Source organism: Gekko japonicus, unplaced genomic scaffold (assembly GCF_001447785.1).
Source record: "Gekko japonicus isolate JY-2015 unplaced genomic scaffold, Gekko_japonicus_V1.1 scaffold1634, whole genome shotgun sequence".
Classification (NCBI taxonomy): domain Eukaryota; kingdom Metazoa; phylum Chordata; class Lepidosauria; order Squamata; family Gekkonidae; genus Gekko; species Gekko japonicus.
Genome location: NW_015173721.1, coordinates 229,370 through 255,833, shown reverse-complemented (window position 1 = coordinate 255,833; position 26,464 = coordinate 229,370). Strand labels below are relative to the sequence as shown.

The 26,464-nt window shown below is 48.7% G+C and overlaps 1 protein-coding gene across 1 annotated transcript in view; it reads right to left on the bottom strand.

Annotated features, from left to right (window-relative positions):
* FCHO1 (FCH domain only 1) overlaps window positions 1–24,972 on the bottom strand; it is a 36,222-nt gene extending 11,250 nt beyond the window's left edge. Inside the window, exons 1-16 of the mRNA XM_015423362.1 lie at window positions 24,914–24,972; window positions 21,972–22,113; window positions 18,981–19,139; window positions 18,070–18,174; window positions 16,025–16,123; window positions 15,548–15,644; window positions 15,401–15,445; window positions 10,933–11,005; window positions 10,197–10,221; window positions 9,627–9,684; window positions 8,614–8,801; window positions 6,510–6,534; window positions 5,890–5,952; window positions 4,634–4,685; window positions 3,455–3,549; window positions 1,625–2,554 (exon numbers count right to left, since the gene is read on the bottom strand). Coding sequence (XP_015278848.1) covers window positions 1,625–2,554; window positions 3,455–3,549; window positions 4,634–4,685; window positions 5,890–5,952; window positions 6,510–6,534; window positions 8,614–8,801; window positions 9,627–9,684; window positions 10,197–10,221; window positions 10,933–11,005; window positions 15,401–15,445; window positions 15,548–15,644; window positions 16,025–16,123; window positions 18,070–18,174; window positions 18,981–19,139; window positions 21,972–22,113; window positions 24,914–24,957 — 2,200 coding nt within the window. The 5' untranslated portion in view covers window positions 24,958–24,972. The remainder of the gene's footprint in view (window positions 1–1,624; window positions 2,555–3,454; window positions 3,550–4,633; window positions 4,686–5,889; window positions 5,953–6,509; window positions 6,535–8,613; window positions 8,802–9,626; window positions 9,685–10,196; window positions 10,222–10,932; window positions 11,006–15,400; window positions 15,446–15,547; window positions 15,645–16,024; window positions 16,124–18,069; window positions 18,175–18,980; window positions 19,140–21,971; window positions 22,114–24,913) is intronic.
* Between the last annotated feature and the right edge of the window lie 1,492 nt (window positions 24,973–26,464).

Here is a 26,464-nt window from a genome sequence, read left to right as displayed (position 1 = left end):
GTGACTGACTTGGAGATTTGATTGGCTGTGCAGATTTTTAAAAACGTTGCTTGGGCGGCAGCTGCCACCACAGCACAAGGGTCTACACTGCATTACTGAAGTTAAGCTGTGGCAACCATTCTGTGGCTGGCTCTGCCTCCTGCGGCAGCCATTTTGTGGCAGCCATTTTGTTGTTGTACCCATCATGCCGTGTCAGAATTCCAAATGTGCCCAGAGGCTCAAAAAGGTTGGGGACTTCTGTACCAGACGGATGAATTTAAAATGCAAGCCAATGGACAGACTGGGGTAATCAAGAGTTGCAGCAAGGGGATGGGCCCTTATTCTCTCCCCTGACCTGAGCCCGCATCCTCTAAAACTCCACCAAACCACAGCAAATTCTCCCAGATCTCATTTGCTCCCTTTAGGCTTCCTCAGCTCAGAACCGTCCACAGCTACCACAAAACCACCACTCACCATGTCACTGCCGACACAGGCGGCTGAAACTGCCGAAGGCCTTTTCACTCGGCATCGCCGGGGCGGGGCCATCACTGTGGCCAAACTGGGTGTGGCCGATGGAGGAAAGGATGCTACAAGTCAAACAAGAGGCAGTGGTTTAGAACCATGGCACCTGAAGAAGATCAGGTTTGCTTGAAGGATTAGAAAACAAAACCAACAAAACAAAACAGGAAGCTGGGCTCCCCTTTTGAGTTTCCCTGTAACTACGTCCCAACTGTGGCTCATGCTGTCTTTCAAGTCTGGAGCAGCAGGAGCTGAAATATGTATGTGCCACAGAGAGCAGCATTTCAGAAGAGGCATTCCCTCCTGCCTGAGAGACGAGGAGGAATGGCTCTTCTAAGATGGTGTCCGCCTTCTATAGGGAAGGTCTTCTTGCCTTGTTCGCAAAAACAGTGTCAGAAGAGGTATTCCCTCCTGAGCATGAGAAAATAAGGAGTGCTTCTTCTAAGAAAGCAACGGCTACCTATGGAAGAGGCACTCCCGCTTCTCACATGGGAGGGGAGGAGACGTCCTTCTGAGATGGTCCCTGCTGCCTGTGGGTTTTTAAATACTTGGATTTTAAAAAGAGAGATAAAATCTGCTGCCCAGTCAATTGTTCACACTCTTTTAATCAATGTAACGCTTACTAGGCCGGTTCATCTATTTGACACCGCAGTCCCTAATAGGACCTTTAGCCTCTCAGGACTTCTGGTGTGGGAAAGAATCTGAAAACCGAGATCTCCCAGTGTGTGTGTGGGGGGGGTTCAGAAAAAGAATCTGGAAAGTGACACTATCAGCCTGACCCAACTTAATGCATTTTGTGTTTTATATAAGTATTTCTAGCTCTGTTTTTTAACTGGATCGACTTGGTGGCCTTGAATGGGCAGAAAGGCGGGATATTCACATTGTAAAGAAATAAAATAAAATGAGGGAAAGTTTGTGCTTCTTCTAGCATTTCACAAGTGGCCTGAAAGGAGATGTGATAGTTGGGGGGAGGGGGGGGGCTAGCTCCCTTGGGCCACCCACCTTCTCCCTGCACATACAGATCCCCCCTTTACCCTTCTCCCTCCCATAGCTACCATTTTTTAAAATTTATTTAGACCCCCAACATCCACATAATTTAAAAACAACACATCCTAATTGTCCTTACTCGGTTCAGACGACACTTCAGGGATACCTGGTGTCCCACTTTCTGAGTCTCGGCACCGTGGGGCCCACGGGGAGGGGCTGGTGGAGTCACCGCTGCTGGGGGGCGCTGGGGAGGAGGACGATGAGGAGGCCGAATTGGACGACAGGCAGCTGTCACGCTCGCAGGCCCGTGGGGGGCAGTCCGAGGCCGGGCTGCGAGGCCTGATTGGCCAGGGCCGCCGGTTGCCGACGGCACCCTCCAAGGAGAACGGGTCAGGGGAGGACGCTTCCCGCTGGCAGGTGGAATTGCTGTGGGCCACCACGGGCCATGAAGATACGGAATCTGCCCAGTCGGGATCTGACGCGAAGCAGGGGAGATCCTGGGAGGTGGGTTGGGGCAGCCAGGGGTTGGGTCCGTCCTCAGCCAGCAGGCCACGGCGGCTGCCGCGAAGACTCAAGGAGCTCTTCGAAGACCGTTTGCCGAGAGGGCTCTGGGGGGTGCAGGGTCCCGAGGCCGGGCTGCGAGGCCTGATTGGCCAGGGCCGCCGGTTGCCGACGGCACCCTCCAAGGAGAACGGGTCGGGGGAGGACGCTTCCCGCTGGCAGGTGGAATTGCTGTGGGCCACCACGGGCCATGAAGATACGGAATCTGCCCAGTCGGGATCTGACGCGAAGCAGGGGAGATCCTGGGAGGCGGGTTGGGGCAGCCAGGGGTTGGGTCCGTCCTCCGCCAGCAGGCCACGGCGGCTGCCGCGAAGACTCAAGGAGCTCTTCGAAGACCGTTTGCCGAGAGGGCTCTGGGGGGTGCAGGGTCGCGGGCTCCACAGACGGGAATCCGGGGAGGGCCCAGTGGCTGGGTGCGACGGCGAGTCCAATCCGGAGTCTTCCACGTTCTCGGGAGACGAGGAGGAAAAGGGGGATGGGCTAGAAGCCAGAAGGTACGCTCGGGGAGCTGCAGGGGGAGATGAAAGGGGAGTCTTGAGAGTTCGGGACAGACAGAACTGCACTTGTATAGGGAACGACATCTCATGTAAAAAAAAGCAATTGTTCAAACCATCAGCAACGTTTATCATTTAAATAAAAAACTCACAATCTATCTAGCCCACACGCATGCATTCTTAGATACTAATCGGCTTTGCTGCTGAATTTTTAAGAAAAATTAACATGTTAATGTACTCCAGTGTGGGTCTGGTGGGCAGATGATTCACAGTAAGGCCAGATTGAGAAAACCCACGTTTCAGAGGCATTGATGAACCAGTGGTTTAACCCTGCAGAATGCAGCTTCCCAGGACTTCTGTTGGTTTCACTCCTGACTCTATGCCTGGAAAAAGCAGCTAAGATGACCACCCGCCTACCACACCTGGCCTGGATCTACAGCCCTGGGGGCCTGGTAGGGTTGCCAGCTCGGGGTTGGGAAATACCTGAGGATTTGGGGGTGGGGTTGGAACCTGGGGAGGGATTTGGGGAGGGGAGGGACCTCAGCGGGGTACAATGCCAGAGAGTCCACCCTCTAAAGCAGCCATTTTCTCCAGGGGAACTGAGCTTGGTCATCTGGAGATCCATTGTAATAGTGGGAGATGTCCGGGGGCCACCTGGGGGTTGGCAACCCAAGGACCAGGAGATGCACCAGCCACTGTAGGTCATGTCTCTACTCCTCTTGTTCTTCTGTGAAGACACAGGTGTAATAGTGGGAGATGTCCGGGGGCCACCTGGGGGTTGGCAACCCAAGGACCAGGAGATGCACCAGCCACTGTAGGTGATGTCTCTACTCCTCTTGTTCTTCTGTGAAGAAACAAGATGGCCACATCACCCACACGTCTGTAAGACTGGCTAATTTACTGCCTGTTCTAACCTGAGAAATCTTCATTTTCAAAAGCAGATTCCAGCGGAGGTCCAAACAGTGCACTGACGGGCAGAGCATCAGGTTCAGGAACTTTGTCGTCACAACTTGAAAAGAAGGAGGAGGGGGGGAAAGATACACACCTTAGTCCTCACTGGGGCAAAATCTTTATCCACACCTAAATGTAAAGATTCAAGTTCTAACTCTTGTGGATGAGAAGCACAGACTTCTTGGTGGTAGCCCTGTAGATTTGGAATGCTTCTCCAAATTAATTTTCTTTCTCCGTTGTTCAAACAGCAGCTAGTCAGATCTGTACCACTGTTCTGGTGTTCAGATGGGGGGGAAGGCTTGTTTTCAAACGAAAGTTTTGCATTTTAATTGATTTACAAAACTGTTGCTGACATTTTGGGAATGATTTTGCGGAGCAATATATTACATTAGATAAATAAGCAAATGGAAGCTTTTTTAAAAAAAAACCCCCATAATTCATAACTGGGAAACAAATACACGTTTGCAGCTGAAGAACCTAGTGTCAAGTAAAGAATACGGTGTGGGGGGGGGGGTTGCGGTGGATACCCCAGAATTCTTTAAAGCAAGTTCCCAGCCCTTACGACCAAAAAAAAAATACAGCAGTACATGTGAGCAGTGGCTGGCACAGTCTTCAAAAGCCACGGAGGGGTAAGAACGGACATCTCTAGCAGCTGGAGGGAGAAGAACCAGGGTTTTCCAAGCTGTTACTTTCCATCCTTTCTCCCACCACACTTACCCTCGTGCAAGGCAGCCACCTCCCACTCTTAAACCATACTCACTCCCAAGTTCCAAGACCCACCTTTCTTTGCACCTGCAGGCACACAACATCGTCAAACAATCCTGCCTCCCCCCCCCCCCCCCCATCCATTCCACCAGAAAGAACACAGATACAGAGAGACAGCGACTCCTTATATGAGCTCCCACCCCAGCTGCATTCTTAAATCAGGCCACGTTTCTTATCTCAATAGTGTCTGGGATCCAGAGGCAGGGCCTTTATAGTGATTGCCCCACAGTCATGGAAACATTGTCCCCCTTAACTTCAGCAGAGCATGATGGGGCTTCATAGAACAGCAGCTTTTGAAGACTTTAACTAGAAAAGGTTGCATACGAGGCTTGGGTTGTCCTCAAAAATGTAATGGAGGATCCAGGCCTTGCAATTACCTGTTTGTCCGGTTGGCAAGGCGGGGGGTCTGTGATTTCCCCAATTTGTTACCTGCAGGGAAATGAGTTTAAGTAAGTCTCGGGATGTAAAAGCTCAGCCAGTCCCCTCCCCCGCTCCAAGACTATCTCCATTTCCCCTTCCCAGTATCTGCAAAGAGAAGACCAAGGTCCAGAATGGAAGCAGAAGTTTCTGAAAGAGCATGGTACCCACGGGCACAATGGTGCCCACCAGTACTTCCCTTGGTGCCTCTGAAGCTTTTCAGAAAGTGGGTGGGGGCATTACTCTCATTCAAATGAAAGCATATTCTACTGGAGGATCCACACAGGACTAGTAAGCACCTTGGGCTTTCCTTAGTCACTGTGTGATTTCCATTTCCCATTCAAGCTTTCCTTCTACCCAGGAGGAGTGAGGAGGGTTGTACTCCATTCAGCTCTGCCTTCTGTAGCAGCCATTTTGAGCAGGCCCGTAGCTACGGTGGGGCTTTTGGGGGGCGCCACCCCCTTTCTTAATGGCACAGCCCCACAATAATTTCTCTTGTAAATGCTTTTTTTCAAACATTTAAAATCTTTTTTAAAAAGGCAAGTGCTCCTTTAAGTAGAGTGGGGTGCTGCAGTTGACTAATTCCCGCACTGAGCAAGGGCTTGGAGTAGGTGACCTCTAGGATCCCTTCTAACGCTGTGTCAAGAAACTGGTCTCCTTTAAGAGAGTTTTTCTGCCTAACTGTTTGCTTTCTTGTCTGTAGAAGTCATCACCCCACCTGCCAGCTTGTTACCAAAATTGATGCTTAGGCTCACAGACGTGATTAACTTGCAGCAGCTGAGAACTGTCATCTAAATGGTTGACAGCTTGCAATTTAGAGATCTATTTTGGTAACACCTTTGGCTAAATGGCTTTTCTTTCTGCACTGAGACCTTCAGTCTCACCGGGGCAGGGGGGGGGGGGGGGGAGAGAAGTGCCCCACAAAACCACAAAATCCTGGCTACAGGCCTGATTTTGAGTTTTGCTTTGTCTTCTTTAGCTGTCATTTTGGGGTTGTGCTCACCACCCCTTCTCAAAATTACAAATGTGCCCACAGGCCCGAAAAGGTTGGGGACCCCTGGACTAGAGAAAGCATGTGTTACTTGACCAGAGCTCAAAGCTGCAGCCGGACACAAATGAAGATTACGGCCTCTTGGAAAAGGAACTGGGCTTTGCCCTCCCTCGGCTTCTCTGTCTCATCCCCGTCTCTGAGCCCCCAAATATTGGCCTCCCTCACCTGGAGCCGGGGCCGTGTCAGAATCAGTTTCCACAGCTGCAGAGGCGAGAGATTTCAAGTGCCCTACAAGAGGTACAGGTTGGAGATGAGTGTCGGGACACTCCCAGAGCCAGACCCCAGAACTGATTCCTCAACTGAGGGGGAACTGGAAGACCGTGGAATAAAGGCCTCCTCTGAAGATGAGCCAATATGGGGGTGGGGGGCAGAATCTGATAGGGCTTTCCCAGGCATCCTGTCAAACAGAACTTCTGCTCAAAATGTTGAGGAGTCACTATTACGGTTATATATACAGTTATCTATAACCTTAATCCCAATATATAACCCTCAATCTCAATTCTGTGGTTGGCTCAGCCTCCTGCAGCAGGCATTTTGTGATTAGCTCCACCTACTGCTGCAGCCATTTTGCGGTTGTGCTCACTGCCCTGTGTAAGAATTCCAAAGGTCTCGGAAGGCTCAAAAAGGTTGGGGACCCGTGTAAAATCTAAGCCCTCTGACCCTCCCCACAATTCAACATTGCTGCCATAAGCCCAATCCACCCCCTTGACCATGGATGACCCCCTCCTCCACCCTTCCCACACATATACACACAAATAAAATCTGAGGTGGGATGAATCACTCACTAGATGAATGCCTCTTCATGGTGCACTGTGGAAGGGGAAAGGAAAGGGAGTTAGGAAAAAAATTCCCCCACACAAAGTCACCTGCCTAGAACGACCAAGCCCTTCTCTCCCCTTTCCTCCCTCCAGCTCTGGCTGATCCAACTGCACAAGCCACTGAAGAAAGGAATGGGAATTGGCAGCAAGCAGGGTTGCCATCAGGTCTGGAGAAAAATGGGCCTAACCCTCAAATGGAAGAACACTGTGTGGAAATGGGCCTTTGAAGGTTTTCATGGCGTGAACACCATCTGGTAAAGAAAATCCAAATCAAACCTCTACTAGCTTCACTGGCTCCTATCAGATAAGAATGTAGAGATTACACATTCAGTCGCTGAGTTTTGTGCATTAATTCTTAGATCGTAGGAACTGCATTTTTAAAGTTCTTAAATTCAGATTTCTATTTTTGTATATTATGACTGGGGTTTTTTCTTCTTCTCTCCCTCACATATTATGCTTACTCTGTATGTTGGTCTTAAGACCGTAATAATAAAACTAAACTAACCTCTACTAACGTGACAGGACATTTTACTCCAGGCCTGTTGGCGACACTAGCATCAAGTGTGATGAGACACCCTGTATCTCAGAGAAGGAGCTTCTGGCCAAGTGCCAGTAAATAAAAAAGAAGGGGATTCCTGATCCAGATCAGTTTTCCTCCTACCCCCCTCAGTACATTTCAGTGGCCATTTAAATGGACAATACTTCTCCATTTGTACCTAAGCAACCAATCAGCCTTCCTTTAAACAAGTCCCAAAGATCAGGCAAAAATATGCATTCCTATAGCATTCTCAAAAATTCAGTGGATTCCTAGGGCCATTCAGAAGGAACCAGTACATTCCAAGAGAAGTCTGGCATGATTTCTTCCCAGAAACACCTCTGCCCACTAGATCCCTCATTTACAACGTTCCCTAACTTGTGTGGACAGCAACCCACCCCCTCCACCAGCAAGGTTATTTGTGTTGCTACGTACACCCATGCACACTGTACAAGTGCTACACACCACATCAATTTCCGCTCAAATTCTACATGTTCGCTCTTCCTTCTTTTTATATTCTACGTGTCAGGTTCTTCCCTCCCCCCCCCCCCCCCCAGCTTTAGATACCAAACTTAATCATCCCTTCCTCTGAATTTCTCTTTGGGATTATTTTTCCCTCTCTCTACTGTGAAGCAGGCCAGGGTCAGGTGCAGAGAACAGGACAGCAAGTGCTTGAAGACTCTGAAGTGATGAATAATAAATTTTAAGCCGTGTCAACAGAATGCCATCTCTTGGGATTAGACCACGTTGAAGCCCATCTATGTCCCATGTAGAAAGGTGGTCCAGGAAGAGAAGAGGGAGGGGTAAAGATGCAGTGGGAAAACATATTTTATTCATAGTACAGATCCCTATGGGCTTCACAAACTGCTCCGTAAGGGGATCTGTAAAAGAGTGCTACTTTACAGATCCCCTGACAAAGCAGTGTGCAAAACACAGAGGGATCTATACTATAAATAAAATATGTTTTCCCACTGCACCATTTCTTTCCTTCTCTTCCTGGACTCTTTATTGGCATGGCCCTCTCCTTCTGTCCTTACAGAGGAGAGGAGGAGGGTGAGGGAGATTGGATTTATCCCCCGCCCGTTATTGGCATGGCCCTCTACTTCTGTCCTTACAGAGGAGAGGAGAGAAGGAAGGTGAGGGAGATTGGATTTATCCCCCGCCCTTCACTGCCCAAAGGAGTCTCAGAGCAGCTTACAATCTCCTTCCCTTTCGTCTCCCTGAGAGAGTTCTCTCAAGAACTGCTCCTGAGAGAACAGCTCTGAGAGAACTTTGACTGACCCAAGGTCATCCAGCAGCTGCATGTGGGGGAGTGGGGAATCAAACCCAGTTCTCCCAGATTGGAGTCCACCACTCTTAACCACTACACCAAACTGGCTACCCAAGGTACCCAAGAAGTTGCCATATCAGGGCAAATATGTGCAGAGGGGCTTTGGATAGGCACCAAGGGGTTGCCGATAGTCCAGGAGTGACCGATTTCCTTTACTTTCTCAATTTTCCCTGTCTTCAGGACCTCCCTTCTTCCCGGTCTCTCACCCCCACGCTTGGCGGCAGTATGAGGTTGCCGACAGAGGCCTTGAGCTGTTCCACCGCAGCAGAGGCGGCCGCACTGTTGGTTCTCTCCCGGGGCTGCACAGGTTTGATGCGGATGTAGAACTTGTGCGGCTCCTCGTCGTCGTAATCTGAGTCACTGGACGAGCAGAAGTGGTTCCCGTGCTCGCGTGGTATGAAGAGTCAAGGGCAAATACCCACAACTCCTGGATAGAACTGGGAGGACAGGGAATTGTGGGAGGCTAGGAAAGGCTTCGTGGGAAAAGAAAGGATAGGGGGAGACTGCAAAGTTTGTGTGTAAAATAGTTTTAATTTCAGTAGTTTTATACTATTCAATATTTTGTATTATATCATTTTATTAGATCTGCTGTGTAATAATTATTGCATAACCTCTAGATTGACTTGCATTATGATTTGTTTGTTTATAAACATTTCCAAAAAAGTTAAATTTAAAAAGAGAGAGAGCGCTTTTCGTGCTCACCCGGTAGCTCTCAGGCTGGACAGTATATTTTCAATGACTTTGTGGCTGGACTTGAGGGGCCAGGTTCTCAAGAGACTTCTATTCTCATGAAGGATGTTCCGTTCTCATGGGAGAAGGCCTTTGGTTCGCATGAGATGGAGCCGGACAGACCTTTCTGACCTTTACCGTTTAAGCCCAAAGGGCTGTCTCCATCCCACAACGAAAGAGCCACAAAGCCCTGATCTCCGACCCTCTTACTCCCAATTGCCCACACACCTCGAGGAAACGGGGAGCCAGAGCAAGTGATCGGACGTCCAACCTCCCGTTCAAAACTGCTCAGCCCCCAAACTGTGCCCCAGAATAATGGGGCGGGGGGAAAAGATTCAGAAAAGACTTCCCGTTCCCATCCTGAATTACTTTGCCTCGTTGTTCCCTTGAAGAAACAGAGGCAAATCCCCACCCACACCCACCCCAAAGACCCCATTCTCAGCCCATCTGGCTCCAGGAAAGCAGTCTGACAGTCACGACCAAAGGATATCATTCTGGTTTGTTTCAGGACGGACCGTAAACCCCTCTTCGTCCACTTCGGGCGGCTGCTGGATTTGGAGGGGAAGACAACAGCAAGTGAGAAGGCCCCATGCATGTGATTGCCCCCACTTAACATACACCGCACATTTTTTTAAAAAAAATGACACTTTAATCACTAGCCTGTTAATATTACCTAATGGGGGGGTGGAGTCTCTTGTATGTAAACAAGGACTACTGAATTATAAGTGGTGGGCTGTATTCTACCACCCTGTTCAGGTTAATGGTCTCTTTCCTTTGGAAGAGGCCCTGCCGTCTACTGAGTAGAAGGGCAGGCCCAACCCTCTGAGAACACCAAAGGAGCAGGCAGGGACAAGAGAAGACCACAGTCAGGGCTAAATGCTCAGGCCGAAACAACAGCTGGAGTCATGAGGGGCCTGGAGAAGCACTGCTGGCAGAGATCCACAATTCTTTTAATGTGTGTGCAATTTTAGCAAAAATAAATTCAAGCACTCTCCCTCCCCCATCCCAATCCTCAACGGCTAGGTTTTGTTAGGGGGAAGGGAGGATGGATACAACTCACCACTGAATCCGCATCTGGAGATTCCCTGGTGAGGCGGGGAGGGGGGAGAGAGAGAGAAAGAGAGTGAGTGCTGGGTGCCCTGACCTGGATAGCCCAATCCCGTCAGATCCCGGAAGCTAAGCCTTGGCTAGTATTTGGAAGGGCGACCTCCAAGGAATACCAGGGCTGTGACGCAGAGGCAGGCCATGGCAAACCACCTCTGAAACACCTCTTGCGTCAAAAACAAGTCTAGCCCACCACCTAGTGGTGCATTCCAAGGGAGCGGTGCCGCAGGGGATTTTTCCCTGCTTAACAATAACATCTGAACTGCCATGCTTTGGCAGTTCTAGCCCCGTGCTGGTGTGAGCAACCAAGCCTTGTCCTAGCTCATCGTCTACCCAGCGATTCGAAAGCTTCGGCGAGTAGATAAATTGGGGACCACCCGTAAGTGTTAGTCCAACTGTCTCAAGAGTAACTGTAAATTGCTCTGAGCCCACAGGTATGTGGGAAAGAGCGATCAATAAATCGAAAGCATCATTATTATTATTATTATTATTATTATTATTATTATTATTATTATGCTAAGAAAGAGCTAGAACTTCCGGCTGCCAGACAATCTTAGGATCTCCTGGCTATTCTACACACAATGCCGTACGATAATTAATTATTAGTGTTGGGTGGATCACACAGCTTTGGAAAGCAACGCGGGCACAACAGTCGGGGGAACAGCAAAGAGAAGGCGGAAAGCCCAACTCACACAGAATCCCGTTCGCGGTCTTTGCGGCCCAAGCCAGGGATGCGGAAGGCTTTGCTGCGAGTTCGCTTTGGTCCTGGGGAGGGAAGGAGAGTCGCATCTTGATGACAAACTCACTGAAAACAAACGTTAGCAAATTCCTTTCGGGGACAAAGTTTGACTGAAATAATCCATCTTGACTCCGCTGCATCGGAGTAACGGAGTGGCTCAGAGAACGATTGGCTGTGATCTCATCTCAGCTACCAATGCACAGGACAGCCTCAGGCTAAACTCTTTTATAGCTCCCCACAACCATAAAACAGGGATATCGCTCCTGGCCTACTTTGCAAGGCTGTTGTATGGACTGCAAGAATAGAATGTGTGTGAAATGCTGGATACACTGAAGGCATCTCACCTCCTTCAAGAAGCCAGCCCAAAACATTCCTTTTAACCCCGGCTTTTAATCAAGTGATTCTAATTTTTGTAAGCGTCTGCATCTAGACGGAGAGCTGTTTTATGGGTACCCTTTTTAGGCTGTCAGTTTATGCTCTGACTTCTTTTAAAAAACAGCTATGATTGCTAATTTTTAGGATTTGATTTTATTTTAGATTGTGAGCCACCTCTAGCAGGTCACTAGGGACTAGAGATGCCATTCTTCAGGTGGGACCTGGGGATCCCTTAGAATTACAGCTCATCTCCAGACAACAGAGATCAGTTCCCCTGGAGAAAATGGATGCTCTGGAGGGTGGACTCTATGGCATTGTACCCCACTGAGGTCCCTGTCCTCCCCAGGCTCCATCCCCAAATCTCCAGGAGTTTTCCAACCTAGATCTGGCAACCCCCCCATCCCCCGCCAGTGGCCAAGGGGGGACCTGGGAGCCCTACTAGAGACACGGGATATAAAATTTGGAAATAATATTGCAAAACAATGGCTAGAAAGAAATGCCCTTCAGCGGGGCTTCTACCCCAAACCAAGGCAGGGCTGGAACCAGACCCATTGTGATTAACTTTAAAAACACCCCCTGGAAGTTATTCACAAGATGAGTTAAACGCAGGCAACCTAAAATTGTGCCCGGGGGGGGGAGGGGGATAAATTAACCCTTTGTTTGTGTGGATAATTGCAATGATTGAGAACAGGTACTTTTCCCACCAATTCAGAGCGGATATTTAAAAAAAATAATAATTGGGCAGCCAAGATTTCCTAAAGCCTTGAGAGCATTACGTTTGATAGCATCTAGTGGTTTAAAGTAGAGTTCAGAGGGTGTTTTTGCTGGCTTTAAAATCTTGCTTTTCAAAAAGAGAGAGAGAATTTTTAACTGGCATTCTTAAGTTAACATTGAATGTAGAACCGTTACCTTCTCTTGCCTTCCATGAGAAAACAAAGCATAAAAAAAAAAGGTAAGTGGAAATCAATTTTTTAATGGAAGGGGGGCATATAAATATTTCAATAAATTGAACATATAATCTGTAAGATCTAGTAAAATTATCAAAACGCAAAAGAATTAAAGCAATTGCAAATCAGAAGTGTATACACAAAAATATAGACTCATTCTTTTAATGCAGAAAATGGGCAGAGTTAAATTTGAAAGATGCCTCATTTGGATTCTAACGTTGGAATGTAGAATTACTCCAGTCTGAACCCAGAGATGTGAATGGACTCAGACTTGAGGATTCCACTGTAAGAGAAGACGACAAGGAGATTGAGCTGACAGTATTTTAATATGCCTCGCCACTGCTCAGTGGTTTGTTTCAACTGGCTGCTCATCTTATCTTTTCTTGGTGGGGGAAGAAGCAGTGTGGTGCAGTGGTCAGAGTGTCCAACTAGGATCTGGGAGACCCAGGCTCAAACCCCCACTCCGGTATGGAAGCCTGCTGGGCGACCTTGGGCCAGTCGTGCACTCTCAGCCCAGCCCACCTCACAGGGTTGTTGTGAGGATAAAATGGACGAGGAGAGAACAATGTAAGCAACTTTGGGTCCCCCTACTATGGAGAAAAGCAGGGTCTAAATAGGGTTGGGGAAACACCTGGAGATTTTGGGGGGCGGGGTTTGAGGAGAGCGGGGTTTGGGGAGGGGAGGGACTTCAATGCCGTAGAGTCCACCTTCCAAAGCAGCCATTTTCTCCAGGTAAACTGATCTCTGTTGCCTGGAGATTAGCTGTAATTGCAGGAGAGCTCCAGCCACCATCTGGAGGCTGGCAACCCTAGGCCTACATGAAGTAAATTGCTTTTTAAAAAAATGTTTTGTGCTCAATTTCTGCAAACTACCTCAAGAATCCTGGCGAGGAAGTGGGTCTACAAATATTTCAAATAAAGACAATTTCTGAAGTTCTGCACACGCCTGAAGCCTGAAGGGGCCCCCCCTCCTCTGTTGCTGCCCATCATCAGCCTCCAGATGGCGCTGCATCAACACTGTTTTGCAACAGCTATTAGCAAGCGAGCATGATAGTAAAATCCAATATTAGCCATGGATGCTAAAAGTACGACAGAGCTGAGCATGACAGAAGGCTGTTCCTTCCCACACCAAGCCAGCTAGCAGTGACTAGTTTGTTCCCGATTGACTGAGATCATTCCTCCCCAAAAAAGGTGCCTCCATTGAGCCTGGAAACATGGAAATCTGCGTTGGATCAACTCGTCAGTTCACAAGCCGAGTGATTCACCTTTCAGAAAGTTATTTAATTCACGGAACCCAAGCGTGAACACTTTTATCACCTCTCAATACAGACAGGGGTATTGGGGGGGGGGTTGTTTGTTTGTTCCTTTAGGAAAAAAGCATGCTGCAGCCAAGTCGTACACCCCTTCCCCCTTTTAACTTCGAATTAATTATCAGGGCTCTTTTTGTAGAAAAAGCCCACCAGGAACTCATTAGCATAATAGGCCACACCCAAGTGCAGAAACTCATTAGCATATTAGGCCACACCCCTGACAGCACAGCTCATTAGCACATTAGGCCGCACCCCCATGTTGCCAGAAGTGTGGTCATCCAGCCACACCCACCTTTTGCTTGTTATTCTGTTTACCTTGTTTATTGTCCAAACCCAGGGGGTTTTTTTGTAGCAGGAACTCCTTTGCATGTTAGGCCACACACCCCTAATGTAGTCAATCCTAATGCGTTTCTGTTGTTGGGTGTGGCCTGTTATGCTAATGAGTTCCTGCTGGGCGTGGCCAACTTGGGAGCCAGCTGGAACTCCGTTCCTGTGCGTTCCTGCCCAAAAATAGCCCTGATTATTATTATTATTTTGCTGTCAAGTCACAGCTACCTTATTTGGTTTTCAAGGCAAGAGACGTTCCGAGGTGGTTTACCATCGGCCTGCCTCCACATCACAACCCTTGGTATTCCTTTGGTGTCTCCCATCCAAATATTAGCCACGGCTGACCCTGCCTCAGCTTCCGCGATCTGACAAGATCAGGACAGCCTGGCCTATCCAGGTCAGGGCTTGGGTTAATTTATACTCAGCAATAAGATATTCCACAGCAGAACATATGTCCATTATTTTGGACCACCAACAAACGCGAAGCCTTTAACGGTGATTAACCATTGTCATTTTAAAGTGATTACATTTGTGTATTGCGTTGTGCATTAACATACACACCATACTGGAGCCATTTCAAGATACCAAAGGAAGAATAGAACAGTTTCGATTCCTAATTAATAGCTGGAGCCAGTTTGGTGCAGTGGTTAAGTGCGCGGACTCTAATCTGTGAGAACCGGAGTTGATTCCCCACTCCTCCACTTGCAGCTGCTGGATGACCTTGGGCAAGCCGTAGTTCTGACAAGAGCTGTCCTTGAAAGAGCAGTCCTCAAAAGAGCTCTCTCAGCCCCACCTACCTCACAGGGTGTCTGTTGTGGGGAGGGGAAGGGAAAGGAGATTGTAAGCCACTCTGAGACTCCGAGTGAAGGGCTGGGTATTAATCCAATCTCCCCTTCTCTTCCCTTTCAGTTTTTCATTGACCCAGCCTGGATGGCCGTGGCAAGCCCGATCCTGTCAGATCTCTGAAGCTAAGCAGGGGTGGCCCCAGTTAGTACTTGGATGGGGGACCACTAAGGATGTCAATGATCGCCATGTAGACGCAGGCGATGGCAAACCTCTCCGTTCCTCTCTTGCCTTGAAAACCCCACGAGAAATCACCAGAAGTAAGCTGTAACTTGACGGCACTTCACACACATTTTTTTTCATTCCAACCACCACCTCCAAAAGTAGTGAAGAGTCACACAGCCCTGTGGACGACAACTTGCTCTCGCCCATTAAGATTGGCTCCCAATCAAGCCCCCTAAATTTTCAGGCCTATCACTTGACTGAACTTTGCATCCTTGGTACCTTATTTTAGATTGTAGATTTCTTCTTGTTCCTACTTTGTGCAGCTTCACGAAGACAGCCCAAATAACAGCATCACCCACCCTGGGGCCAGTAACCTGACGATTTCTCTAGCCACCACCACGCCCCCTCTTTTTGAATCTTGGGTGTCAACTGCCCAAGCGCCCGGACGTACTTGCCTTCCTGAGCTGGGGTCATGCTCAGCTCCTCAAAATTCAGTGGCCCTGGGAGGAAAATGGGGGGGAAATATAGGTATCAGCCACTCTTAGGTTATTTTGCCAACAAGTTCCCCCACAACCTCCTCACTGCAGACAACGCCCCCTAACCTGGTGGATGACGGCCAGTTCCTTTGCTCTCCGCAAAGTTTCGCAGCAATGTCTCCACCCCGATATTCTCCATGTTCTGTTTGAACTCCTCATGGACCTATGGTGAGGAGAAGGAAAAGGTCATCATCACCAAAACAGCCTCCAAAGTTAAGCAGCTTGGTCACTTGCGCCTGGCAGAAAATCATCCCCTCCTGTCCGTCTCTGTATATGTTCCCACCTGTAACTCTGCAGATGAGATGAGTTCCTGTTTTCTCTTAACTTCCCCTCAAAAAGCGATGCAAGAAATCAGGAAAGGAGAACATCTGAAACTGCCTTGTACCAATTCAGACCACTTATCCATCTACCCCACTGTGGGCTCGCTGAACCCCTCTGACAATTGGGCCTATGTGACATTTCCTCCCACCCCTGTTTCCTCCTGGGCCCTCTCAACCACACCCCCTTTGGGACTTTTCACTCAGCCACCCTTCTTTCCCTCACCTGCCCGATCTGGACATGGGTATCCTCCACAGAGTGCACAAAGGAGCTGATCAGGGCCTTCATATGGCACAAGTGAGAATCTTCCACTTCTTGGAAGCGCTGCAGAAGGGAGGTCGAGAAGAAGTCAAGTTACCTGAGGTTTGGGTTTCCTCCTACATCACATTAACCAGAGAAGAACCTGAGGTTTACTGATATGAAACGTTTCATTAACCGCTCTCTCCATAGAAAAGTTTCAGTCAGGGAAGAACAGCGGCAACATCCAATTTTGTGAAACTTCAAAACGCATCAAAAGATAAAACTTTTCAGCCCACCACACAAAATAACAAACAGCAAACAAAAGCACCCGATGAAACGCAGACCTACCCAGGAACACCCACCATGATAAAATGCCTAGGAGAAGAACAAAGTCTTCACCTGTTGCCTTAGGGGTAATCAATCAGGTACCAGGCCAACTGCCATAGGCAGGAGGACATTCCATAATCAAGGTACCACCACAGAAAAGGCCCTGTCATTGGGTGGGTGTTCTTGTTTATCTCACTATGGGGGCTGCAATCCAGGACAAAAGCCCACTTGGACTTAATCTGCTGTTTTGCTAGCCCCTCGTAACCGTATCTGCTGTTGTGCTGTTGTGCACACACACACCCTTATGGAACCCTCTCCAGAGCAAGAGACTCCTGGCACAGCACTTCTCACCTTTCAGGGCCAATGTGCAAGTGTTGATGGAGTTCTAGAACTGGAACTCCAGGTGAGTAATTTGTCAGGGGGCCTGATAAAAGATCTGGACGATGCCACCAAGGAAGGTTTAGGCCTCTCTCCTAATCACCCACCCACTGTATTTCCCTAACAGAAAATGCCCCTTGTGCTTCTGTAAGGCCACAAAAGGTGGGGGGGAACCCCCCACATACAACAACACAGGTCAATGTGGTACCCCTGGGCACCGTGGAACCCGCCGACAACTTTCCTGGCGCCCGCCAAGTGCTTTTAGAAAGTGCGAGGGGATAGGTGGGACATTTGGTCAGCAAGGCTTCTAATTGGTCGTGCAGATTTCAGGCAGAAGCCCTGTTTAACAGGACGCCTTTTAATGTCAAAGAGTTACTGTTGGTTTATAAAAAAAGGTAAAGGTTCCCTTGCTCAAAAGCCAGTCAAATCCGACTCTAGGGTTGCGGTGCTCATCTCCGTTTCGAAGCCGAAGAGCCAGCGCTGTTCGAAGACGTTTCCGTGGTCATGTGGCCGGCATGACTAAACACCAAGGTGCACGGAATGCTGTTACCTTCCCACCGAAGTGGTACCTATTTATCTACTTGCAATTTCTTGCTTTCGAACTGCTAGGTTGACCCTGATAGTTGCAGGCTAGCTCCACCTCCTTGGGCAGCCATTTTGTGGTTGCACCCACCACCTTGCATCAGCATTCCAAAGGCGCTCACAGGCTCAGAAAGGTTGGGGACCCATGACGTAAGGTCTTTGTTTCGTAGCACGGCTCAAGGCAAGCAGAGGAGAGGCGTTTTCGATCAGGAATAAGCGCTGAAAATCTCCAACAGACTTCAGCCTGATCCAGATTCTCACCCCCGCACACCCCACTCAATACGCTGTGCCTGGTTTTCAGGGTCGAGTTACACACCCTGTGCTGCTCTTAGGTTAGCTCTGAGACATCAAGCAAAGCGTGTCCCATTTTCTCCCCTGGGCTTGGGGATCCTATATTCCTACTTCTCTTTCTTGTGATGTCATCCGGGCAACTGCCCCACCCCCCAGTTTGTTACCCTCTTTTACCCTGAGGGTACAGAAATACAGAAAAAGAAGCACGTATCTTAAGGAGCACTGACAGCTCCCATTCTCATTAGGGACGGACGCATCAATGAATATGAAAACAAAACCAAGGTGGCTGGATTAGCCCAATAGATTTCTTTAAAACTGATATAAAAGAACTGCTCCCTCGAGGAAAAGAAAAAGTAGATCTTTTTCCGGTTATCTTTTAAATCTTGCAATGCAGCCCAAAGCCGGGTGGAAACACAAGCCACGTCCCTCCCCCACCGGCTCCATCGCCATACCATAGCGGAGTCCAGCATCTTCTGCTCAAAATCATCGCGGGCCAGGTTGTACTTCTCCACAGCGCGCCGGAGGGCTTCGACCGCCTTACGGGACTTCGATTCGGCCTTCGCGCAAAGTGGCAAGAGACATCCATGTAAGGGAGGGTCCCCCACACACACACCTCAAGCGCCACATTCCCCTTCCCGGTTTCCACGCCTCACCCCCAGCACTGACCCACTCGAGACTCTACCATGGTCAAACCACCCAATGCCCTTCCTTCTCTCAACTTTTTAACCATGTGTGGCCAGTGATATTTTCTCCCCTTGCCATGACCTCTAGAAGAACCACCCACCACTGGACCCCTTGGAACAATTGTAATGTATCCAGCCCTGACAGGGCCGGACATGTCCGGACTTGCCTAGGGACAAAACCTCAAGCTTCACATCTAAAGACAATGGGCCAGAAGGATCCTAGCCAGGCCCAATCAGAGGGCTAGGTCCCAAACCGTGAGGCCAATAGGTCTTTCGGTTACTGTAAATAGCCTATCGGGAAGTGGGTGTGTGTGTTGTGGTGGTGGGTTTCTGAGGGAATATAAACCGGCCTGCGAGCCGGCCAAAGTGTCTTGTTCCTGACTAATAACAGTATGCTTAGCTGAAATCACTCTCCGTCTGTATACTTTTCAACAATCCTCCCCACAACAAGTCTTAGCCACAAGGTATCGAGGGAACACTATGGGGCAGTGAGTGACGTGCTGTATTCTTGGTGCTTGGGGGGCAACCATGGGAGGGCTTCTGGAGTTCTGGCCCTGCTGGGGGACCTCCTGATGGCACCTGGGTTTTTGGCCACTGTGTGACACAGAGTGTTGGACTAGACGGGCCACTGGCCTGATCCAACATGGCTTCTCTTAGGTTCTGAAGTCCTCCTCCATTACCTTATCAATCTCCTTCTGGCTTGCCCCTTCCCTACGCAGACGTTCCAGCTCCTGGCATCGGCTGTGGTAGTTCTCCTTGGCCTTAGGGAGGTGCTGAGCGGCTCCTTGCAGGACCTGGACAGCTTCCAGGGTCCCCGCCACTTCGTCCTTTCCTTCTGGCTTGCCCCTTCCCTACGCAGACGTTCCAGCTCCTGGCATCGGCTGTGGTAGTTCTCCTTGGCCTTCGGGAGATGCTGAGCAGCTCCTTGTAGGACCTGGACAGCTTCCAGGGTCCCCGCCACTTCGTCCTTCGACTAACCGGGGGTGGGGGATAAAAAATATAATAGCTAAAGAATAGTCCTGCTGGATCAAACCAAAAGACCAGGGCTATTTTTGGGCAGGAACGCACAGGAACGGCATTCCGGCTGGCTCCCAAGTTGGCCACGCCCAGCAGGAACTCATTAGCATAACAGGCCACACCCGACAGCAGAAACTCATTAGGATTGGCTAAATTAGGGGGTGTGTGGCCTAACATGCAAAGGAGTTCCTGCTACAAAAAAGCCGTGGGTTTGGACAACAAACAAGGTAAACAGAATAACAAGCAAAAGGTGGGTGTGGCTGGATGACCACACTTCTGGTAACATGGGGGTGTGGCCTTATATGCTAATGAGTTCCTGCTGTTGGGTGTGGCCTATTGTGCTAATGAGTTCCTGCTGGGCTTTTTCTACAAAAAGAGCCCTGCGAAAAGAACATTTAAGTTTGATAGCCAATAAGGTCACGGAATCCCACTAAAATGTCTCCAAAGCCCTGTCAGAGGGTAACAAGAATGAAAAGTGTGATACAGGAACACAGGCTTTTAAAGCTTGCAGAGAAGGGCAAGGAAATTGCAGGTTACCAATAGTCTATCTCTCTCTCTCCACTTGCCCAAAGATTAGTGACTGACAGTTATCAGGCACAGTGAGCAAGAGAGCGAGAGATCTTTCCTAGTTTGGTCCCTGAGATCTTCTGTAGGGAGACTGAATCCATGGTAAGAGGTATTCAACCGGCACAGTATGGCTTCTGCAACTAAAAGCAAAAGAGCAGAGATGGAGGAACCCATCTTGATCTGATCCAGCAGGGCTCTTCTAAGGCTCTTAGAATCAACAGCTGGGTCCAGATTTGATAATAAATAACAGACACTTCTGCTGCTGAAAATTCACTTCACTAGCCCACAGTTCCATCTCAGAACCTATGATGTCAGCAGACATCTCATGCTGGAAGAAAGCACCCCGTTAGCAGAACAGATCCATAGGATCTGACCCCGTATGTCCACCCATTTTGTTTTGCCATCAAGTCACAGCTGACTTATGGCAACCCCATTGGCTTTTCAAGGCAAGAGACATTCAAAGGTGGTTGGCCATTGCCCGCCTCCATGTCATGACCCTGGAACTCCTTGGAGGTGTCCCTTCCAAATACTAGCCTGGGACAACCCCGCTTTAATTTCCGAAATCCGACAAGATCCAGTTAGCCTTCTATCCACCCCACAAAAGGTAAAGGTTCCCTTGCTCGAAAGCCAGTCGAATCCGACTCTAGGGTTGCGGTGCTCATCTCCGTTTCAAAGCCGAAGAGCCAGCGCTGTCCGAAGACGTTTCCGTGGTCATGTGGCCAGCATGACTCAACACCAAGGCGCACAGAACGCTGTTACCTTCCCACTGAAGTGGTACCTATTTATCTACTGCTTTTTTTCGAACTGCTAGGTTGGCAGGAGCTGGAACTAGAGACGGGAGCTCACTCCATCATGCGGCACCTGGGTCTCAAACTGCTGAACTACTGAACTACTGACCTTCCACAGCCTGCAGTATCCACCCCATACACTGCAACTTATGCACTACCTTGTTATGACTGACAGATTTTATTGTTGCATTTCATCAGTTTGCAAAGGATACCCCTTGCAATAGGTGCAATTTCCAAGTCAGTTTCGTTGCATTGCTTCAGATATCCATTTTGTAACGAAAGCAATTAAATGGTTCAAGATTGGACACATTTACTTAGGTATCCCACTGGGGTTTTTTGATGGGGTTTTTCCATTGAGGATGTACTCGCGTGGCTCTATTTGGTTTCTATAAATCCATACACCTGCTTGCCGGAGGCAAACCCGTTTCCTACCCTTTGCCGAAATGACCGGCAGACACCGGCAACAGGGAGGGAAGGAAGTCTTCCAAAGATAACCCAAAGGAGGGGCAGTGGATCAGCCTTCCTCCTGGAACGTCGCTCTATTTGGTTTCTATAAATCCATACACCTGCTTGCCGGAGGCAAACCCGTTTCCTACCCTTTGCCGAAATGACCGGCAGACACCGGCAACAGGGAGGGAAGGAAGTCTTCCAAAGATAACCCAAAGGAGGGGCAGTGGATCAGCCTTCCTCCTGGAACGTCCTACAGCTGATGATATGGCAGCCTGTCTCTACAAAAGCCAAGCGTGAGCGAGAGGAGAGATCAGCGGCAACCACAAATATTCGTTTACACCTCGTCTTTATCCCCGGTGGGGATCCGAAGCAGCTTACATCATTCTCCTCTTCTCTGTTTTTATCCTCACAACAACCCTGTGAAGTAGGTTAGCCTGAGAGTGACCGACATAAGGTCACCCAGTGAGCTTCCATGGCCGAGTGGGGATTCGAACCTGGATCTCCCTGATCCTAGTCTGACAGTTTAGCCGCTACACCATGTAGAGAGAGACAGGCTACTAAGCCCAGCCAGAGCCAGCATGGTGTAGTGGCTAAGAGCAGTGGACGCTAATCTGGAGAACCAGGTTCGATTCCCCACTCCTCCACGTGAAGCCAGCTGGGTGACCTTGGGCCAGTCACAGCTCTCAGAGCCCTCTCAGCCCAAAAAACAAGTCTAGCTCGCCACCTAGTGGTGCATAACACAAAAAGAGTTAAGAACTTCTGGCTGCCAGACAATCTTTGGATCTCCTGGCTATACAACACCCAAGGGGAAGAAGGCCCCCTCATTCCCATGGAGCCAAACCAGCCCACCTTCTTGTGCACCCGTATCTGCTCATCTCCATAGCGCCCAATCTCCTTGATCAAATCCTGCAGCTTCTTCACAAGCTCCGCGTGACACAGGGCCAGCTTGTCGGACGAGATGCGGAAGACCTCCCACAGGGGGGCAAAAGTCCTGGAAGGGGGAAGACGGAACAGAAAGATCTTCCTTAAGAGGGGGAAAACCACCACAAGTTGAGAACTTTCTGTAAATATGGTGAAGCTCAGTTTCCACAGATATTGTGCAGCTCATTCTCAGCTATCTGTGGTAGCTTGATAGGAAAGGGAGCTAAGCAGGGTCGGCCATAGTCAGTACCTGGAAGAGAGACCACCGAGGAAGGCTGGGGTTGCTACTCAGAGGAAGCCAATGGCAAACCACCTCTGCTCCTCTCTTGCCTGGAACACCCTGCAGACGGGGTTGCCATGAGTCAGCTGTGACTCAACAACGTGCTCTTCTTCTTCTTCTGGTATTTTTTTTTTTGTATTTTTTAAATATGTGCATGAGTGAGTGTGCGTGCACCTGGAAGTCATGGTGACCTCTGGTGACTGACCCCTAACTGGGGGCCTGGAGGATATTCAGAGAGGTGGCTGAATAAAGCCTGCCCCCACTTCCCGCCTCTGGTATTCCAAGGAGGTCTCCCATCCAAGTACTTGCCAGAGTTGACCCTGCTTAGCTTCCGAGATCTGACAAGATCAGGCTGGCTTCGGCTATCCAGGTCAGGGTGCTCTTCTTCTTCTTTTTAATACTTTTATTTTTCAGTTTTTCAAAAAGAAGACATTCCATTTTAACAGATTACATAAACGTTTAGTCGATTATTCCATAACTTGTTTTATGCAGTTATATACCCCAGACCATCTTTTATTCTGTACGTTATTCTTATCGTGAAGTATTAAACTCAAATCGTCCATCTGCGCAAGATCTAACATTTTTACCATTAAGTCCTCTTTAGAGGGTAATTTATCTAATTTCCAGTTCTTTGCCAGTAACAAATGTGCTGCAGTTATTATATACGTCATCAAATATGTCTCTTGTGTATTGTAGCCATTAGGAATCATATTTAACAGATATATTTCCGGTATTAAAGCCAAATTCATACCTAAACGTTCCTGAATTATTTTGTGTACCATTTTCCAGTAATTTTGTATCTTACTACATTTCCAACACAGGTTGGATGTATCAGTATAGCATTTAGCTATTTTATCCGGAGACCAATACCATCTGTGGAACATTTTATATATATTTTCCTTATATGATATAGCTCTCATGTATTTCACAGATTTCCATATTTTAAACCATTGCTCTATCTCTATATTTTTACCCAAATCTTTCATCCAAGAAATCATCGTAGCCTTAATAGCTTTGTCATATTCATAATCATCCAGTAAGAAACCATAAAGTTTCTGAATTAATCGCTTGAGGACAACCAGATCTTCTTGATGCAGAAAAGCACATGTAATATTCTACCCGTCTGGTCAAACAGCCTATTGGCTCTAAGACCTAGATGGGAAAATTATTCTACTTGTATACAGAAGTCTCTGTTTCTTTTAATGATCCACCAGTAGCAAATAACACCCCATATCCCTTATTCCTGCTTCCAGTGTGTTTCACCATTCCCACATATCTTTTATTCCTTTTTCCTTTCTCCTTTATGTATGACAGTGATTTGTTTGTTTAATGCTCAGGTGTGCTACTTGAAGTTATGAAACACAGCAGCAGGATGCAAACGGCCCGGTGGCCCAGCTATCTACTGATCCTCAGGAGGCTGGGGACAGATCCAGTTGTTCCTTTTTGGCAATGATACCTTCTAGCCCCGAGCTATTCCACTGCAGTCCTTTGACTGCAGGATGAGTCCGGCATTCTTCACAAAGCATTACTCCACTGATTCAACTTGACACCCAAACCCACAATTAAAGTCACTCTTGCAGCCTTCAGGAAACCATATGGTATTTACTTCAATGCAGGGCTATTTTTCGGCAGGAACGCACAGGAACAGAGTTCTGGCTGGCTCCCAAGTTGACCATGCCCAGTAGGAACTCATTAGCATAATAGGCCACACCCAACAGCAGAAACTCATTAGGATTGGCTACATTAGGGGTGTGTGGCCTAACATGCAAAGGAGTTCCTGCTACAAGAAAGCCCTGGGTTTGGACAACAAACAAGGTAAACAGAATAACAAGCAAAAGGTGGGTGTGGTCGGATAACCACACTTCTGGTAACATGGGGGTGCGGCCTAATGTGGTAATGAGCTGTGCGGTTAGGGGTGTGGACTAATATGCTAACGAGTTCCTGCTGTTGGGTGTGGTCTATTATGCTAATGAGTTCCTGCTGGGCTTTTTCTACAAAAAGAGCCCTGCTTAAATGCAAGACTATGCTTTTCTGCAGGTGTGCTATCCAAAAAAAGAGGGGGTTGTCTTAAATTCACATACAAGTTATCGTTACATCTAATAATTTTTTTTTAATGTGTATATGGTTTATTTTGGAGGGAGGTCTTACATTTTAACATTTTTAAGGGTTGTCTTACACTCAAGGTCATCTTCCTTTTACATAAACACGGTAATCAGCTCCTCCGCTTCAGTCTGACGCCCTCCAAGCAGCTTCTCGTATTCAGAGATTCTCTAACTTGTTGCTGCTATTACTGCCGACCCCCACCCTCCACCCCCAAGAAACACACGCCACTACTGTATGCTATTCGCAGGAATCGCTAGCCCTGGAGCTGGTGCGGCCTAGTGACCCTCAAGTTCGGCAGGACAAAAATGTACTAAACAGAAAGCAAAATGCTTTAAAAAACATGAGCATCTGAGAAGCTGATGTCTAAGGCGAGCTGAAGGAAAGAGGGGAGAAGGATCCGGAAGGGGCTAGAGGCCATCTGTCAAAACGGGATGGTGCGTAGGAAGCGTGCCTCCTTCAGACCCAAAGGATCCAACTGCTTACTCACCCCACCTGGGTGCTGTTTCCAGCCATCTTAGACATCTTGACCATGGACTTCGCATAGGCCTCTTCCACAGTCACCCTTCAGGAACAAAGAGAGAACGATTATCAGTAGGATCCTCTAACCCTTACCCCGCCTTGTCATGATCCTAAGCCTATAGCAGTGCGGCCTATGGGCTCTAGGGAGGCCTAGTGGCTCCAGGGAAGCCTGTACTAGAGTAGCTGTCAGGGCCTACATTTCTCAGGTCACTTCCCTCTGATTGACTAACACGGGATTTGGAGGGAAAACTTACACCAGTGGAGTAGTAGAGGGTGCTGCCTGGGAAGAAGTGATAAAAGGCCTTGCCCAAAGTGGGAGGTGGTTCACTCCCAGGGAGCAGAGTGAGTGTGAAGCTGCTGCAGATGGAAGGATCCCTCATCCAAAGGGGGTGAATCAGCTTGAGGCCAAAAACCTAGAGAAGGCTAGGGGCAGTATAGCCAGGCACTCTAGGGTTTCTTATTCTGCTGTTTCGCCTATCTTTACTATGCTCATTTTCCTACATGTTACTGAATCATAGTTGTTAAATCTCATTAATAAAAATAGTTTGTTACTCTGCCTGAGTCCTCACGCCTCATTTGGTCACTTACAAGTAGGGCTGCCAAGTCCCCCCGGGAGGCGGAAAAAACCCCGCCCCAGAGGCCCGTTCCCCGATGCCGGGGAATCGGGCCCCGGGGGGAACCCCGCCCCAGCGTGCGCATCACAGGAAAGTGACGTTATGATGCCAGGCACGCTGGGGGCGGGGCCCCGGCCACACAAGGCAAAAACTCACTATGGTTTTCCCTTTTATGGTCGTGGCCCCACCCCCAGCGTGGCCTGCGTCATAACGTCACTTCCCTGTGTCGTGCGCGCACACACTTGCCAGGATCCACTCGGGAGTCCCCCGCCGGCAAGGTAAGTCCCACTTGGCAGCCCTACTTATAAGGGGAAACCTACTGGAAAAGGAGTGTATAAAGGGGTAGGGTGGGCACTCTGGGTCCTCCCGAGGAGACCCATACCAGAGTGGTGGCAGCCACTAGAGAACCTTTCTAGCCACTGTCCACGACACCACCCCAAGCACACTGCCGTGATGGGTGCTTTTAGCACAGAGACCTCCATCACAAGTATGGCCATGTATCATTTGGGCAAAAATGCCAAGATGGAGGCAGTTCTATAGCCAGGAATGCAAAGGTGCTGCAACCGGGATACAGTATGTAAACATGTGGTTTATACACTTGTTCACTTAACGCATTCTGTAAATAGGGGAGGGTTGACAGGCTGTGCTTATTCTAATGACCCACAAGCAACTAGAAATCCTGCCCTGCCTTTCACCAAGGCCTGCCTCATTTTTCTTTTTGGGGTTCTCTCTGGAACCATAAGACCTACACACTTGGTTGCTTCTTAAGCCAAGATAGCCCACGTTCTGGGACCTCTGTCAAATTCTGTTTTCATGCACTGTGATTCAACAGCACAACACACACAAAGGTCAACCCTAGGCACAGAAGTGGGCTTAGCTATGGAGAAGGCAATTCCTAGGAAAGT